General features: G+C 36.1%; 1 protein-coding gene across 4 annotated transcripts; it reads left to right on the top strand.

Annotated features, from left to right (window-relative positions):
* Positions 1–51: 51 nt before the first annotated feature.
* MTRF1L (mitochondrial translation release factor 1 like) lies at positions 52–16,355 on the top strand. Of its 4 annotated transcripts, XM_063097763.1 has the most exons (7): positions 52–347; positions 4,898–4,977; positions 6,957–7,140; positions 7,628–7,791; positions 9,326–9,443; positions 10,693–10,829; positions 11,670–16,355. In XM_063097763.1, exons 1-7 carry the CDS (start codon positions 89–91, stop codon positions 11,868–11,870), a joined length of 1,143 nt encoding a protein of 380 aa, XP_062953833.1. In that variant the 5' UTR covers positions 52–88; the 3' UTR covers positions 11,871–16,355. The 4 variants fall into 4 exon arrangements, with proteins under 4 accessions (XP_062953833.1, XP_062953834.1, XP_062953835.1 ...); XM_063097764.1 differs by lacking the exons at positions 10,693–10,829; positions 11,670–16,355 and adding an exon at positions 10,594–10,677; XM_063097765.1 differs by lacking the exon at positions 52–347 and having other exon boundaries at positions 4,897–4,977; positions 6,982–7,140.
* The last annotated feature ends 2,468 nt before the right edge of the window (positions 16,356–18,823 follow it).

Genomic DNA, 18,823 nt, shown 5'->3' with positions numbered 1-18,823 from the left:
TCGCCATCTCCAAACCTCGTGTGGCGTCGCGAGACCTGCTCTGTCGGCACTTCCGGTCCTAGTCAGGCTCCGCGGTTTCAGCCTGGTGATGCGGTCCAGGCTTCTGTGGGGCGCTGCCCGATGTCTTTGGGCCCGTCCGGCTATTGGCCCGGCTCGTCGGCCCATTAGTTGCGGTAGCCCGCCGCTGGAGGAGCTGTTCGCGCACGGCGGGCTCTTGCGGACCTTCCTTGAGCGCCAGGCAGGATCTGAAGCCCAGTTGCATGTGAGGGGGCCTGAGTTGGTGGCGGTGGCCAGACTGCTGAGCGAGAAGGAGCAGGAGCTGCAGGAGACCCAGCGCTTGCTGCACGGTAAGGGCCGGGCCTAAAGGAGCGGCGTTAGAGCACATTCTTGATTCTTCCTTCGCCTTTTCCATTAAGCCGCTGTCAGGTGCCCACACTGTCTCCGAGTCTGAAGCTCTATTCAGTTGCACCCGTTTTTGTTTGGGATGAGAGGTCGTGACATCAGTATGTGAGTTTTGATTCTCCCTTTGACGTCTTTGTGCTTCCTTGCCATGGTGCATCGCCCCCTTTTACGGAATTTAAATTGATGTTTATTGGTTGCATACTCTCTGGTAGGAGCTCATTAGCTCACCAAGGACAAATAAGGCACTACTTCTGTGATGGACTCCAGAGCAGTGTTTTTCAAAGTGTGGTATGGCGACCATCTGCAATAGAATCAGGAGCGGTGCTTGTTAAAACTAGCCTTATGACCAAGAATCTGAAACTTAAAAATACGCATTTTTAACAATTTTCCCAGGTGATTCTCATGCATTCAAATTTGGGAGGAGTCTAGTTTCTTATCTCTACAAGCTCCTAGGGATGCCAGTCTCCTAGTCCATGGGTCACATATTAGGTAGCAAGTTCCTAGAGAGGACTGTAGTCTACTGGGGGAGACAGAATTAATTGTAAAACAGCTGGTAAATGAGAACAGATATAAATGTATGAGTAAAGACCTAGGAGAGCAAGAGCTTATTGGGAATGCCTTGCAGAGAAGTGTAAAGGACCACCCTTAGAAGATATAATAATGTTTAACCTTTATTGATCCCTTACCATACATGAGGCTTTATCTAGATTTCTTTAGGTATCGGCTTTTCCAATTCACATAACAAACTATGAGGTAGTTATTAGTAGCTCCATGTGACAGAAGGGGAACTTGAGGCATAGAGAGGTAAAATAACTCAGCTCAGTGTTACACAGCTTATAAGGAATGGTGTTGGGAATGGATTGACTCCAGATCTCATTCTCTTAATCACTCTACTGTTTGTTAAGCAAGGAAGAAGAGAACTTATGGGGAGGGGCAGGTTGAAACCACTTTGTAATGGGAGTTAAATACTAATCCAACATGTTGATTTTATCCTGTTGCAAGAAGGGAGCCAGCAGCTTTTAGATTGGGGAGTGAGTGATAGAATTAGCTTTGTCACTTGGGAAGCTTGATCTGTGGCAGTCTCAAGTGTACCTGGAATCGGCTTGAAAGATGCGGTGAAAATCAGAAGGCTAATGCAGTACTCTAAGTGAGAGTAAGACTAGTCTAAATTAAGTGATTTAAGAGAAAAGGAGTATGCTTAGAGTGTAAAAAAGGATTGACTAACAAATGGTATTGGGGAAAATATCTTTTGTGGGAATATGAAGTTGGTTTCATAGTTTAACCCAAGCTTAAAATCCAAGTGGATTTAAGAATTATTTTAAAAATCAAACTGTAAAGAAGAGAATGTTGGAAAACTTGCTGACAGAATGAAAGTCAACTTAAAAATAATAGAAAATGTCATTCAGCAAATCTTGAATTCTTACTATCAGCCACACGCTACTAATCACCAAAAAACTATGGAACTACCTTTTAGGAGCTTACAGCCTAGTGAAGAAGAGAGATATTTAAGACGCTAAGTAAAAATATGTGAATAAGTGTTTGTTTTAATTTCTGCAATAAAGAACAGACTTATAAAAACAGAGGCTCGCATTTAAATGGATCTTGAAGGGTAAGCATTAAATGGAGGTGGGCCATGAAAAGAGAAATGAAGGCAAAGGTGACCAGCAAGGATAAAGGTACGAAACTGGGAAATGCAGTATGGCAGGAGAACGGGATAGGTGTGGGAGAGGATACTGTACTAGAAACTTGAAACCAGGAAGACAGTTAAGAACCTGGCATGACAAAATAATTTGGATTTGTTTTTATAGACTATGGGAAGTTAGCATATGTGTTTAAGCAGAGCAGTAACATCTTTTTTTTTTTTTAAAAAGTTAAAGTTAGTATCATTGTTGAGGATGAATTGGAGTATTCTCCAGAGATCCTGGTGGCCGAAAGGCCAGTGAGGAGGCTGTTAAAACAGTCCAGCTATTGAAACAGACGATGGGAGGTGGTAGGCATACGTCTTACTCTCAGGACATTCTGAGGAACAACAGTCATGATCTTGTGGCTTATGTTCTGAGAAGGATGAAGGAGAGACAGATCCTAAGAAAAGTTTTAGGCTTCTGTCTTCAGAACATGAGTGGTACTGTTAAGATGAAAATATAAAAGTTGGATCAAATTCAGGGAAAAGATGGGTCATATTAAGTTAAAAGTACCTACAAAAAGGAAATTCAGATAAAGATGTCTGTACTGGTCTAGGAGAAAAAAACTACTGGCACAGGAGAAAAATTGAGCCTAAATAATGATATGAGAGCTCTCAGGATATACATGACAAATTAAACCTCAGAAGTAGATGAGAATACTCGAGAAAACTTGAAATGAAAGGCACCTTAAGAGATCATCCAGTTCATTTTACTCTTGACGGAACTCATACTCAGAGAAGTTGGATGTGTTGCCCTAAGAGCACCTTAGCAATTGAGCTAGGGCTAGAATTCATTTTTCCTTTTCCTAATTCAACACATTTTCCATTTCACCAAATTTCTTCCATAGCATATTCTTGACAAAATAATTTACCTTCCTACCAGCTCTTCCTGTACATGCTTATCTCAGTTTTGCTGTTGTCATTCTAATTTTCTCTCAAATTAATTCTTTTTGAGCCCATCCCCAAAACAACCAAACAAAAATTCCTTCAAGGTGCTACTGTTTTAGTATTTATCACATAGTGTTTTAGGTTACTATTCTATGTAAATTCTTTTCCTCCAAAAAAACTCTAAAGAAACTAAAATTATCTATAATCCTGCCTCCAGGGCAGGTCTTATATATGTATTATCCCCAGTTCCCTGCATAGTTGGTTCTTAATAGATAAGCATACAAACTGATATTTTGTAAGAGTGTGAACTTTCAACAGAGAGAACAACTTGTAATAACTACATAATTTCCCTTACCCTCCTTGCTATAGGCTGCATTTTGTCCATCAGGTAGAGGAATGAGATAGTATATTTTGTAAGGTAAAAATGAGAATCCAAAGATGAAGCAATGATAGGTACAAAAGCCAAAGATGAGTGGATACTTATTTTGTACTAATGAAACATTTACTAGTAAGATGATAAGTAACTTTCTGCTTCTTAATTCAATTTTGGTTTAACTGACGGAATCTTGTTTTCCCTTCTGTCTTTCTAAATAGCTAAATGCATTCATTTGTTATTGTATAGTTTAGGATGGAAAACTTTTTAGTTTTAGTCATATTTATTAATGTGAATATTTTATGGCAGTGAAAATATACTTTTTTTTTTTTTTAATATTTAAAAGATTGAGTTTGTTGCTCGGTGGCAAACTTGCCACTCATAGTATGGTCCATGTAGCAACAGAATCATTATCAACTAGGAGCTTTTAGAAATACAGAATCTGTGGCCCCACTGCAGACCTACTGAACCAGAATCTACATTTTAAAATTTCTGGGTGAATCATCTGTACTGTAAAGTGGGAGAAGCCCTGGTTAAGACGTTTTTCTTTGAGCCCACTGGTTTTGTGCCACTACAGACTAATTGTTTTCTTAGTCACTTCCTCAGGTCTCTTCTTACAGTTTCTTTTACTGCACACATAGCTTAGCACACCACTTCATGTATCTCAGGTCTTCTTCTTCCTTGGTTTCAATGTTTATCTCACTGGAGTATATTTTTCAAATAACTGCCTCAGAAAGAGTTCAGTGGAAGTAAATCTTCTGAATCTCTGCATGATCAAAGTTTGGCTGCCTTCAGAATTCAAGATTGAAACTATTTTAGTCCATTCTTCAATGAAATTTATCTGTTGTTCTAGAATCTGGCGTTGTTCGTGAGCAGTAAGATGGTAATATGAACCTTGTTCCAATGTAAAGAATATTTTCTTTTTATTTTTTGTCTTTTCTCTGGAAACTTTTTAAAACTTTTCTTGATACTTGGTGTTATTACATGTTGCTATGCTTGGAGTTGAGAAGGATTTTCCTAAGTATTTATTTGATGATATCTGCCTATCCATTTTGTTTATATCTCTTTCTGAAAATCCTATTTGTGGTATGTTGGAAATCTGGATTTTTCTTTTTCAGGTGTTTCTTTATTACTTTATTTCCTATGTCCTTTTTAGTTTCAGAGGCTGGGAAGTCCAAAGTGCAGGGAACACATCTGGTGAGGGTCTTGGTGGTGGCAACAGTGACCCAGGGGTCTCACATGGCAGAAATGTGGAACAGAGAGAAAGAGCAAATTATACAAAATTTTAACTTGCTGCTTTATATTTTTCTATAGAAACTTCTTTATATTTAGTTTTACTTATCCTTTTATCATCAGAAAAAAGTTTGCTTTTACAGCAACAAGCTTATGAAAACTAATGTATAAATGCTACTTTTAATTAATGGCACTTATTAAAAGGACAAGATAGACCTTTTACTTTTCCCTTCGGTTACAGTAACAAAACTATTCCCTTGAAGTCTGTTGGTAAATTAACACTAATTAAGAAAAACTTAACTCCTGCTTTTTTCCCTTAGATAACAATGAAGATTTAAGGAAACTTGCAGAGAATGAAATAACTTTGTGTCAAAAAGAAATAACTCAGTTGAAGCATCAGGTATGGTATTTGCACAAAGAATAAAGCATTCGTGCTATTACTTCTTATGTATCTTATTAGAAATTTATAAAAGTAATTCAAGAAGTAACTACAATAGTTCCTCTTTAGAATAAAGTGATTTTTTAAAATTTTTTATTTTTCTCCTTTATTGAGGTATAATCAACAAATAAAAATTGTATACATGTAAGGTGTACATAGTGATGTTCTGATATATGCACATATTGTGAAACAATTACCACTATCAGTAAACAGGTTTTGAAAGCAGGAAAAGTTATAATTCATGTGGTCCTATTTTTATCATACTAAAAGGATTGTAGAGCTCTCACAGAAAGATGAATATCACATTAATAGCATTTTCTGGAAAGGCAGTGAAATATTAGCATATTTCCTCTCTTTTGGTTTTTTTAAGGGGGCTGGAGGTAGACAAGAGGTAAAAGGGTTTATAGAGTGATGGTAGACTGTAAGCTCCTTTGGGGCAGGAATATTTCTTTATCTTTGTATCTCTCGCACTATTAGAGCGCCAGACCTAGAGTAGGCCCTTAGTAATTTAAGAACTGAATTGCACTGCTTTGGTTTTACATTCAGGAAAATTGCAGGAATACATATAGGAATTAGATGAAGAATAATCATTATATGAAATTAGAACTATTCTTTGCTTTTTGCTAATTCTGTAAAGCAGAGCTTAAAGGATGATAGCAATTATCTCTGGGGATAATAAATGAAAGAACATATTAAGGTGAGGAAGGAGCTGAGAAAGGAGGCACTTTTAATTTAAAGATTCCACCTCTTCACTAACCAAATATGAAACTTATGAAAATTAATTTCCCTACCACCTACTCAAGTAACAAAGTTCCACTGTAGGGTGAATAATATAGCATGCCCTCTACCCATTTTTTGTGGATCAGAAGGATATGTGTATTAAAGGTTTTTGTCCAACAAACAGAAGTCAAGTCTATTTGGTAGTTCGAGATTTGAATGATCACATTGTATTGGCACAAGCTAGAGAGTTGGAATAGTAGCAGTAAGTGTAGCTCCTGACCAATGTGAAGTGTAATAGTTCAGAACTCAGGTAGACTTGGGCGCAATTCTAGCTCTTCCACTTTTTAGTTGTGTGATATTGAGCAACTAGCTTACGCAACCCTCTACACTTAGTTTCACATCTCAAGGTGGAACTCTTAATAGTACCTACCCAAAATTGTTTTTAAGAATTAAAGTATGTACAATGCATAGCAGAATGTCAGCCATATATTAAAAAACCTTATTAATTGACCTAATCTAAAAAGTTTTTATTGTAGATCCCCTTAACTAGTACATACGTAAGTGTGAAACATACTATTGTAATGGAAGGAAGGCTGACTGAGGCACAAAGATTTGAGTTCTCGTGCCTGCTCTGCCAGTAACTAACACTTTGCCCTTTAACAAGTAATTTAACCTCTGTTAACCTCAGTTTCCTTTATATGTGAAATGAGGGAACTGGAGCAGATCATCTGTAAGGGCCTTTCCAGTTCCAAAATTACATCTCTTCCATACTAAGGAAACTTAAAAACATACAAATGCAATTCGAGTGCTTTTATTTTTCTGTCATACTAGGCCTTAAATTTCAAGAGGATACATAGCAGCTAGAATCTTCTTTTGCATTCTGCGCATAGTATAATGTCCTACTCACAGCAAGCACTTAATTCTTATTAACTGAATAGAGAATTGATACAAAGCATACAAGAACTCCAAGAAGAAATAAAAACAATTAGGTAAGTTTTAGCTGAATCATACAGCATTTATAATACAGTTGTAACATTAACACTTTGTGGGAGTTATGCATTGATGGTTGAACAGTACTCAGCAATATTAAATTATTTGCTTAGAGAAACTGAAGATATTAAAATTCCTGTACCTAATTCAAATGAAGCTTTGTTGGGGAATGAAGGGTAAATTTGAAATAACTCTGAATTATAGGCGGGGTGATATTTTTATATTTACAGATTATCTTACTTTTGATTCCCTCAGAAGAAACAGATGAAAGTGATTTGATCGTGGAGGTAACTGCAGGAGTTGGGGGTCAGGAGGCAATGTTGTTTACTTCAGAGATATTTGATATGTATCAGCAATATGCTGCATTTAAAAGATGGCATTTTGAAACCCTGGAGTATTTTCCAAGTGAAATAGGTCAGTAAACTGTTCAATTTGTTTTGGGTAAATTGTAGATTTAATGTATTTATCTACATGTGTCCTAGGAAAAGGCTTTAAAACTTTTTGGTAAGGATGCTTAAATAGTTTTGTGCTCATCATTTACTTAGTAATTATGAATGCTCATATACCAATTTTGAAATGGCCTATAAAATGTAATGAATGGTCATTCAGTAATACTATCTGCTGAATGACTAAATGTCTTTAAAAGTGGTCTTTTAGATGTGTTGATGTCAATTCATTAGCATTATAAGTGCTTTATGTTTAATAATTATAAGCAATAAAGATTAATATTAAAACACTGAATACCATAGACTTGCTAAAGTTTTTAGTTAATATGTTTTACAGTTTCTATGCTTTTATTCTTTTGTGGCTCTTTTAATATATTTCAGGATGGTAGATGTGATGGCCAATTTATTGAGGACAGAAATAATAAAAAGAATTATTTTTTCCCTGTATGTTCAAGGTGGTCTTAGACATGCATCTGCCAGCATTGGGGGTTCAGCAGCCTATAAGCACATGAAATTTGAAGGAGGTGTGCACAGAGTACAAAGAGTGCCAAAGACAGAGAAGCACGGACGCATCCATACTAGCACTATGACTGTAGCAGTATTACCCCAGCCTGCTGAGGTAAAGCATAATAATCTCTTCTCCTTGGAATTCTGGGCCTAACACGGTGCCTTGTTCTCAGAGTAACACTCAGAGTTTACTGAATTGAGTATCTCCTTTTCTTATTATCATTGGACCTTCCTCACATATTTTGAGTTGATTTTGAGAATCTATCATCTCAGTCCAAAAAAGTTTAATTTTACAACAGATGATAAGAATTAAGGATTTATAAATGATCCAATCTTGCATTGTCTATTAATTTTCCTCCACTACTAAAATAGACATTTCTATAGGTGAAATAATATTAACCTATTTAAATATGGACTGCTTGCCTTTGCAATGACTTTTGCTTTGTGTTTCTGAAGCCCAGGAAATTAATAGCAAGAATACTGTTTTAACAAGAGTAATTAATTAACAGAAGCAATACTTCGTAACCCAATTACAATAAAATAGAAATATATTGTTAAAGTCCAAGGCAAATTCTCAGTCTGTATTTGTAAGAAAACTTTGTTTAAAGTACTGTTTTGTTAAATTTCCCTTCTGCTGAAAAGTGATGATAAGAAATATTTAACTTGTTTTCCAGAATGAAATATGAATGATTTGAGAAGGAAGTTCAGTTGAAGATCTGTTTCTTTATTTCGGGGAAAAGTGCTGTTTGACTCTCTATAATGAACTTAATAGAGTTCCCTTTGAAGCGTAGGTGAGGAGTGGAACAGTTAAGGGAGAGAGTGAAGTAGAATAAATAGCAGGAGCTATACCTAGTAACAGTCACTTTGGTTTAAGCATCTTAGAGGTAGAAGGAGTTTCAGAAAAGATGGAAACCTGAGGACCATATATTACCTAATTCTTCTAGCAGTTGTAAGAGGGAGTCAAGTACGGAGACATGGAGGGCCTAGGGAATGGTTTCTTACTGCCAGAGTTGTGAGTGGTGTGGTCCATAGTCACGGTGTGGTCCATAGTTGTTAATGAAATAGAGCTTTTTAAAGCTAGTGTTTTTGATGGTGACACCCAAGACAGAGTATTATCCTGATGTAAGCTCCCAGTTTATTCATGAATTGAGCCCATACCCTTGACTTCTTGGCCTTTGTCATTTCCATTTGCCTCATCTCTGCCTCCAAATATGTTTGAAGTTAAATAAAATAAACCTTTCCTGTAGTTCTCAAGCTAGCATTGTTTTTTTCCTTTGCTAAAGTCTTTTTGAATTCAAAAATACTCTACAAAATTTCATTGTAGCTCATATATTCACATTTCTAACAGTAGCTAAGTTCTGTCAGTGTGGCAAGAAGTGGGTAATTTACAAAGAAGCCAGTTTTTGAAGATTGGGGTAGTTTTGTTTTTGTTCTGTATTATGTTTTGATTTCTTACTTACTCTTCCAAAAAGGAAAAAAAGTTTTAAAATGGTATCCTTTCAACTACTTTCTATTCTTAAAATTAAACCTTCTAAATCTTATATGAATTCTGTACATGATATGTATTTATAAATAGGCAGCTATTGCCTTTATACAGTTGGTATAATGTAATTTTTTATAATCCCAACTTTTCTACTTATGTATAGATTAATCTGGTGATTAATCCTAAAGATTTGAGAATTGATACTAAGCGAGCCAGTGGAGCTGGGGGACAGCATGTAAATACCACGGACAGTGCTGTGCGGATAGTTCATCTTCCAACAGGTATGTACTTACTTCAACATAAAACATTGAAGAAAGAAATCAGTTTCTGAATGACTTGACTAATTTTCCACTGAAATAAGTCCTCAATTACTAGAGGAATGAATATATACTACAAAGGATTATTATTAAATATTTGATTTATTTAGCATCCTTAGCTAATACTCTATAGGACTGCTGCAAAGCAGGAAGTGGGAGGGATCTAAGCCCAGGGAATTTCCATTTTAGTGACTATGAAGAGAAGGTACGGATAGTCCTTCCAGGTGGTCTTCTGAAGTTTATACCTAATAGTTTTAGCTGTTTAAAAAAATCCTCACAGTGAAGTAATCATGGATTCTTTATCAGAAAATTCTCTGAATCACTGGTTCTTTGCCTTTTTGAGAGGGAAGGGAACATGGACTCCTTTGAGAAAATGAAAGCATCCTTCCTTCTACCATGAAACTTACATACGTGCAGAGTTTTGCATATAATTTCAGGGGCTTCTTTCCATTAAGTTCATTCACAGAACTCTAGGGGATGTGATTCTAGATAGTTAGGGAAACAGACTGTATGTAAATATGTAAGTCTCCAATATACAATTAGGTAGAAGTACGTGTTTTGCAAATATTACTATAGCGATTTACATGTGGTAAAGAGCATATGGATATAGCAAACCTGAGTTATCTAGAAAGAATACAAGAATCTCTTACTGTGACTGATCTCAAATAGGCATCATTCCCATTAACCAACAGTAATTGGTGAGAGTGGTGCATTGACATGGTTTTGTTCTTTTAAATATGGGGAAATTCTCATGTTAAACTTTAAGATGGTGTGATATGTCATACAGAGTATGTAAACAAGAATAGGAGAAAAACTGGAAATCCTGAAAGGTATTAATTATCTCTACTAGTAATAACATTTTTACCTTCTATGTATCTTAGTTTCTATAAGTAATTATTACTTTAAAAAAATTATGGGGCTAGCTGAGGATATGGAAAAACAATCCATATTAAGTGATTTATGCTTAGTGTTTAGTATGTATACCTTCAGTATGGAGATACTTTGTGCTATAGGTCAAACTTAAATTTTCAGTTTTCTGATAAACTTTATAAAAGTTATTTAAGCTTGGGGTCTTTCTTTTATATTAGAGTCCTGTTTTTCCCCCCTCATAAAGGAAGAAGAAAAAGCATGAAAAAGAAAAGGATATTCCTTGATAATATATAAAGAAGAATTTTTTCTATTAAAGCTTATTAATTCTCATACCACTATTCAGGTGTTGTTTCTGAATGCCAACAAGAGAGATCTCAACTGAAAAATAGAGAGATGGCTATGAAAAAGCTACGTGCAAAGCTGTACAGCATGCATCTAGAACAAGAAACAAGTAAAAGATACAGTGCTAGAAAGATTCAGGTAAAAATAAACTTTAAAAATGCTTCTAAAGAGTAAAAATATTTTTAGATAACTCAGTTTTTATATATGTCAAAATGGTTTTACTATATTTGTCAAAATAAGAAAACAATTCAAGTAGCTTAACTAAGGGCTGTACTTGTTTTACAGTAATCTTTTGCCCCTGCCTTGTTTTCTGTATGAGTATTCAAAGGCATTTTTCCTAGACTTCTAATCAAAATTACTAAAAAAAGATAAACTGAGTCCCCATTCATTTTTAATCCTTTGAAATTATGGAAGCAAAAGAATTGGTAGGCAAACTGAACTTACTTTCTTCTTGTTTCGTATTTAATTTTATAAATACAGAGCCCTTTTAAGAATTCCTCAATAAGAGGAATTCATCATCTTGTCACCACTGACAATGATTACATTAATTCAGAGAGATTATATATATTCAGCTATTATTTGAATACCAATTGTGTGCCAGGCTCTCTGTATATATACCATCATCACTCTGTAGTGGATCTCATTTGTCTCTATTTCACAGATAGGGGTAGATCTCATTTGTCTGTATTTTGCAGATAGGGTCACTAAAGTGTTTAGTTAAAGTAAATTGCCTGAAGTCACAGAGCACTGAAGTGGCAGAGACAGGATTCAAATATTAAAGTGTCTGATTTTAAAGCCCGTATTTTTTTCCATATCATGTTCCCATGTCATTTGGGGATTCAAAATGTTTAAAACTTGGTTCTTGCACTGTGATTCATACTGTAAACCAAGAACTTAATCTCCAAGTAAGTTAAACTTGTAGGTTTAAGTTGTCCTGAACCTAACTACATCTCATATCTTTTTCTTATATATATATAGATTGGAACTAAAGGAAGGTCAGAAAAAATAAGAACATACAATTTTCCACAGAACCGGGTCACAGATCACAGAATAAACAAGTCACTGCATGATCTTGAAACTTTTATGCAAGGACATTATCTACTGGATGAACTTGTACAGTCATTGAAGGACTATGCTGATCATGAATCTTTATTAGAAATTATTTCCAAAAAAGTTTAAGTTGATTTGTTATTAAAGCCTTTTATTGCTTATAATAATTCTACTATAGCAAATCACATTGTGTGTAAGTATTTACCAGTATTCTCTTGAAAAACATGAGTTAGCACAGTTGGAAATAATACACATATTTTTAAGATACAGGTAATTTATATAAATCTCTCTGAATGTATTAGTAAAAAACTTACAATATAATCATGACTGGTTATAAATCCAGGACTCTTCATTATTAGAAGACAAAGGAAAAATAGTCCTTTGTTTTATACAAAATAGCAGGTGATCAAAAATTTGGTTTAACTCTCTAAGAAACTTCAAATGTAAAAGAGAAATATGACATTAACTGCTGTATTAGTACTGTCCAGTCAGGAGACAGAAACCATTCCATTAATTTGAACAGAGATAATTTTAATATAAAGAATTTTTAACTTATAATGGAATTAGCTGTTAAGAAGGGATAATAGAGAACTCAAATACAGTAAAACTGAGAGAGAGTACCCAAGGAGAGAACACTCTTGGAAGGGGCTTCCCTTCCCCTCAGTGGAATCCAGCCTATTGGGTAAGGTTTGGTCATGGCCCATTCAGTGATGGAAAAGTTCCCTGGGTTGCCCTGGGCCAGAGCTAGTGTGCAGTTGATGGATAAGGACTTGCAAACAGAGAACCTCAAACCTTCAGGGACTGGTAAGCAAGAAGCTTTCTGCCAGGGTGAAGCAAAACTTGTTGGATAGTAAGCCTCTGTAGGTAACTATCAGGCGTCTCCAGAGAAGCAGAACCAATAGGGTGCATGTGTGTGTGTGTGTGTGTTTATACATGATTTATTATAAGGATTGGCTCACATGATTACTGATGAGTCTAAAATCTGCAGTGTAGGCCATCAAGCTGGAGACCCAGGAGAGATGATGGTGCAGTTCCAGTTCTAAGGCAGCCTGCCAGAGAATCCTCTCATGCTTGGAGGAGGCCAGTCTTTTTGTTCTATTCAGGCCTTCAAATGACTGAGTGAAGCCCACCTAATTTATGGAGGGCAATCTGCTTTACTCAAAAGTTCACTGATTTAAAATGTAAATCTCATCCAAACCACAGAAATACCCAAAATAATGTTTGACCAAATATCTAGGCACCCTGTGGCCCAGCCAAGTTCACACATAAAATTAACCATCACAGTGTCCAAGAGCGCCCCTGGCAGCTGTGCCATAGAAGCAAGAGGAGAAACAAGAAGAGAAGTCCCTTCCTCCTGCAGTGTCTTTCCACCGCCCCCTAATGAAAGCTTAATACTGTGCTAGCTGGCAAAAGACAAATGTTTACAGGCTGCTTTGGTTTTGGATGTGTCAAAACACACACAGATCCAACTCCAGTATAACAAGGTTTGGGCAATGAAAGGTAAATCTGTTGCTGAGTGGCAATAAATTTTGTGGCACAAACACCCATACTCATTACCTACTTTCAATAGTATGTTTTCATATTTGCTTAGTATTTGAAGTAAATTACAAATATCAGGCCACTTCACCCTTAAATATTTCAGCTTGCATTTTCAAATGACATTATTCTATTTAAGCATACACCAACATCACACCTACCAAAATTCAGTAATTCCCTAATATCTTCAAGTACCCAGTAATTCAGTTACCCAGTTCTCCCCAAAATGTGTTATATCTGGCTTCTTCAAACCAGGATCCAATTAAGGATTACATATGGAATGTGGTGGTTATATTTCTTATGTTTCTCTTAATCCAGAATAGTTCTGCCACCCCCTCTCCATTTTTTCATGACATTAAATTTTCATTTGAGAAGATCAGGCTACATATGGTGTCATTTAACTTGCTCCTCAAGTCAGTATTTCTTACAAATTGGAAGTTAGGGCTTAAGACTTGGCTAGTTTTGAGTACTCCCTCTCTTTCCTGTGATTTAGCATTGTTGTCACTAAAATATATATTTAAATAGGCCAGATATGAATGCTGATATGAGCATTACTGCTGAGATTACTCTAAAAAAAAAAAAGAAAGAAAAAAAGTAAGATGAATTCACCCTGTGAATTGAGAATTTATAGCTGAAAATGAGTTTGACACTAAATCAGTATAATCTTTATCAATATTCTTCCATCACAAGATTTAAAAGCTATTAAGTTGTTCCTTTTTCCATGGGAATCCTGGTTATGCGTAGCTCTTTTCTGAGAAGACCGACACCAGAGAATTGAGGCCTGAGAGGAAAGGAAAGCCCAGGAATGTTTGCTTGGGGTTGCACAGCTTTAAAAGAACTTGTGGTGCTGAAAGCAACAGAATAAAGAAGTGTACTTGATAAAGAAATTTAGAACATTTCATTTACTGCATAAAGAAGTAGTAAAAGATGGAAATGGCTGAAGAATTTTTTTTTTTAACATGACGTAAACTAAACCCTACTACAATGATAAGAGCCCCACCTAATAGATAATGAATAACTCTTAAATTTATAGGAGTCACAAGGTAGGATTTCCAGAGAAAATGATTTCACTATTAAAATCATATGACTAAAATGTTAAAGAACTAGGAGACATTTAGTTAACTCTCAAAATTGCGACAATTTTTTCATATTTGTTAGAATCAACACTAGTCCAAGTTTTTAGGGGCATATGTACTACATAAATTCAAAACTATGTTGTCAGATGGTGTGTTTCCACTTTCTTCAATCAACATTTATTAGCCAAATTTCCTTTAGAACCCTGCTTTTTCTAATTTGCAAAGTAGTTTATTTTGATACTTTACTGTCTCACCTTATTGCTTTGAATTGGAAGTATAGAAAAAACATTAAAGACACGTTAGCATTTTAAAGCTGGCCAAAGGTGGTTATCAAATAAATCAGAGAATTATAACTTAAAGAGAATTCCTCTTCCTTGTAATCTGTTCATGAAAGGCATTCTATGTTCATAGGAACACTTGATGTAGCTTTCGGTGACCTATGCAACTCAAGAATATGACCATATTCATTGTCTCCCACTATTTTACCAGTTTCCTCTTGGGTCTTTCAGTTATGAATGAAGTACATATTCACAGATTATGAAGTATTACCATGTACTATATTACTTAATTCTCTTTACCTCTTCTAATAGGTAATAATTAGAAAAAGATATTCTAAGATTGAGGAGTCTTGAATGTTAGATTTCATTCTGTAAATAAGGGGGAGCTCTTAAAAGTTGTCTTATATTCACCACCCCATTCCACTCTTTTATCCCTTGGCCTATGGGAGACAGTGTGAGAGCTGTCCTAATTAAGGTGGAAACAAACCATTAATCAATTTTTTAACTTCCCTTCCATTAGAACATCATAGTTGTTTAGAAAAAAATCATAATGCTTAGTGATTTCAACAACAAATTTAAAATATGTATGAGAAGGTGTATTATGAATATGCACAGTAATTGACAAATTTTGGTCTGTGAACTGATGTTGGCTCCTCCACTAATCTAAATGAGTTATACCTAGGTCATCAAATGTAATTTTGGAAACCCAGGATTCTGGCAGTAGAAACCTATTGGAATCACAGACCTGACATTTTAAAATACTTGGAATTTGCAGATGTTTGCATAAACAATCCATCTACTCAGCTATCTTAATTATAAAGCATGCATCATCCCTCCTACCTGCCTTTGCTTATGCTGCCCCTCTATGTAGAAAACACATACTCTACTTATCTCTGCAGACAAAGGTCAAGGTCCAACCTAAAGGATACCTTACTACCAGGCAGAATTAACTGTTCCTTCTTTTGTATTCCATAATACCTAATCCTATGCTATGGTCTGAATGTGTCTCCCAACATTCATGTGTTGCAAACTTAATCCATAATGCAACAGTGTTGGGAGGTGGGGGCCTTTTGGGAGGTGTTTAGGTCATGCATTAATGCCATTATAAAAGGGCTTGACAAAGGGAGTCTGGCCCTTTATGTCCTTTTGTCTTGTGCCATGTGAGGACAGAATGTTCCTTCCCTCCTGAGGATGCAGCATCCAAGGCCCCATTTTAAAAGCATAGAGCAACCCTCACCAGATGCCACCATCTTTATCTTTGACTTCCCAGCCACCAGAACTGTGAGAAATAAGTTTCCATTCTTTATAAATTATCCAATCTGTGGTATTATGTTATAGCAGCACAAAACAGACTAAGACACCATACCTGTATGACAAAATTTATTGCAAGGTAATAATTTAGTGGTTTATGCCTTTCTCAAGATTGTGCACTTAATAAGGTAATAGGAAACAGTGGGTCACAGAATAAGACAAACAAGTATTGCTAGACCTCTAACATCATCTCATTAATGGACAAGATGTTATTTTCTTCATTCTTATGTCTTTAGGACCTAACATGCTATAATAGGCACTAAAGAGATGTCTAGAGGCAGTTGTACCTACAATACTTTTCTAGAAATCTGGTGTATTGTACAGAAAGAACCAAAACTGGATTTAATTTCAAAAAGGCCTACAGCACAAACTAATCAAAATGCATTAACTGGAATGGCAATTTTGAAAATGTATAAACAGATAATTACTATTTTGAAAATGAAATTGTCATATTCTTCTATAAACCATTTCTCATTTTGTGATCTCATTTTCTTTAATGGTATTACCACTGTCTGTCTCAAATTTAAAATTTCATCTTAGGGGCTGACCAGTTAACCCAGTTGGTTAGAGCATGATGGTGTAACACCAAGATCAAGGGTTTGGATTCCAGTACCAGCCAGTTGCCAAGAAAAATAAATAAAATGTCAGCTTAGATCACTCTTCCTCACATTCAGTTTATTGCTAAATTCTACTCTTCTAGTAAACACTCTAATCCTTTCCAATCCCATTACCACTGCTATTATCGAGCATTATTTCTTTCCTGGACTACTTTAGAGCTGCCTGACTTCTCTGCATCCTCTCTATTTGCTCTCTAATCCTGGCTACATCTACATGACTGCTAGATCGATCTTCATAAAAAGCAAGACTCTGATCTTGTCATTTTGCTCAACAAAGTCATAGCTCCCCATTGCCTCCCAAATGAAACTCCAACTCACTGTGCATACAATACATCCACGATCTGTATCCAGCATCATTTCACACTAGCCCATTTTACACACCACCTCCCTTATGCCACATCAAATTAATTTCTCTTGATAAAGGCACCTGCATTTGAGCTTTCCCCCATTTTGTTCCTTATGCTGAGGAAGGTTTCCCTCCTCCGCATTCCCTCAGAAGACATCCCCTGTAATAGCTGTTCTCATCCAGAAGCAGTCTTGCCCTGCAAGGGACATTTGGCAATATTTGGAGAGAGTTATCACAACTGGGAGGGGAGATTAGAGACTAGAAGTGCTGCTAAACACCCTAAAATTCACAAGACAGCCTCCCACAACAAAGAATTATATGGCCCGAAATGTCAACTGCACTGCAGTTGAGAGGCCCTGTCCTACAGATTATTTCCTTATCCTGGCATTTAGAAGTATCTTCTTTATTCTATAAAAATTCCCACTGTAACTTTAAATGTATTTGACTCAACCAACGTTCCATTATAGCCTTATTTTATACACCTTATCCCCCGCCACACACACCCCAAGATTCATTCAAAAACTATTTACTGAGCATCTACCATGTCTGTCACATAGCAAGCCCAAAGATAGTAAGCCCAAGGACAGGTACTATGTCCCAATTATTTCCATATACTCTACAATGCCTTGCATGTGGTAGGTCTACAATAAGAATTTGATAAAAGAATGGGGGCAATTCTCTCTGCACTTCATTTTGCACCTAAAAACCCAACAACTCTGATACTGATTTGCACGAAAACAAGAGGTAAATACATTTGTTGGCATGTACTAAAACTCAGAATGGCCTTTTCTGAGTTTCTCACTAAAGATGAAATTAACAGGTGCCCATGAACATACTGAACAAGTTAATTGTTGGTTAAGAATAACATTTCATCATAATCAATTAAAGCTCAAATATGAAAGTCAATGATTAAGTAACCTAATAAAATGAAAAAGACTGACAAACTATTCCAGTACGCAACAAAACATGTTTGGCTCTTTCTATTACCTTATATTACCACAGTAATTTTGATTTTTCCAGTAATATATCAGCCTTTTTCTGGGGGTTGGGGTGGGGGTGGGACAGAGGGGGAAATTGAAGAACACTTTTAAGCTGTGGTTAAGTTCCAAAGGTCATATTCCAAGTGCTCAACTAACTTAATGCGAATCCTTGGCTCCCTCAAATTTCCTATCTCCATGTCTGAAAATAAAAGAGGTAAATAAAGATCTCTAAGGTAAAACAAGGAAGTGTGAAAATGTACTATCAATAACCAGGACCCCAGCATATATTATTCCCCAGCATAACATAGAGGAAAGTACATGGACCTTTTGAATCCTGCAGACTGGGGTTGGAATCTCTGCTTACTAGCTGTGTGGTTCTAGTAATGACACAGTGAGACAAGTTACACTTGTAAGCACAATAATCATCAAATGAAAATAATGCTAAGATGAGTGTGAGAATTAAAGGCTAACATTTACGTTCTTTTTAAAGTATATAAAAAGAAGCTATTATAGTTTTAATATTCAATCAACAAATCACTCCCCTTGGTAAAATCCCCCCAACAGCTACATATTACAGTCAGAAGAAAAACTCTAAACTCCACACGGAAACCTACCAGGTCTTACAGGACCTGGCTTCTGCCTACCTCTCTGATCCGATGTCCTCTTCTCTACCTTGCTCAATGAGTTCTAGTCGGGCACTCTGGTCTTCCCTCTGCTTATCTGCACTGCCAGCTCAACACTCAGAACATGGGTCAAAACCTCAGAAACCTTCCTGACGATAGATCTAAAGTCCTTAACCTATGTTCCTACTCTCCATTCTCTACCGCATTACATTGTTGTACATTCTCATTCACTTACTGAAATTAACCGTCAATTTCTTTCCCATTGATACCTAAACTCCCTGAAGGACAGGACTTTTGTGTTTTCAACCATGCACC

Source organism: Cynocephalus volans, chromosome 5, assembly GCF_027409185.1.
Source record: "Cynocephalus volans isolate mCynVol1 chromosome 5, mCynVol1.pri, whole genome shotgun sequence".
NCBI lineage: Eukaryota > Metazoa > Chordata > Mammalia > Dermoptera > Cynocephalidae > Cynocephalus > Cynocephalus volans.
Note: the sequence above shows the minus strand (reverse complement) of the source record. Positions and strands in the feature narration are given on the sequence as shown.

Bases quoted from the DNA above. Each gene is read 5' to 3' on its own strand.
- MTRF1L (XM_063097763.1), top strand. From the start codon at position 89: ATGCGGTCCAGGCTTCTGTGGGGCGCTGCCCGATGTCTTTGGGCCCGT. The intron at 9,444-10,692 runs GTATGTACTTAC...ACCACTATTCAG, and splicing joins GATAGTTCATCTTCCAACAG to GTGTTGTTTCTGAATGCCAA. The intron at 10,830-11,669 runs GTAAAAATAAAC...ATATATATATAG, and splicing joins ACAGTGCTAGAAAGATTCAG to ATTGGAACTAAAGGAAGGTC.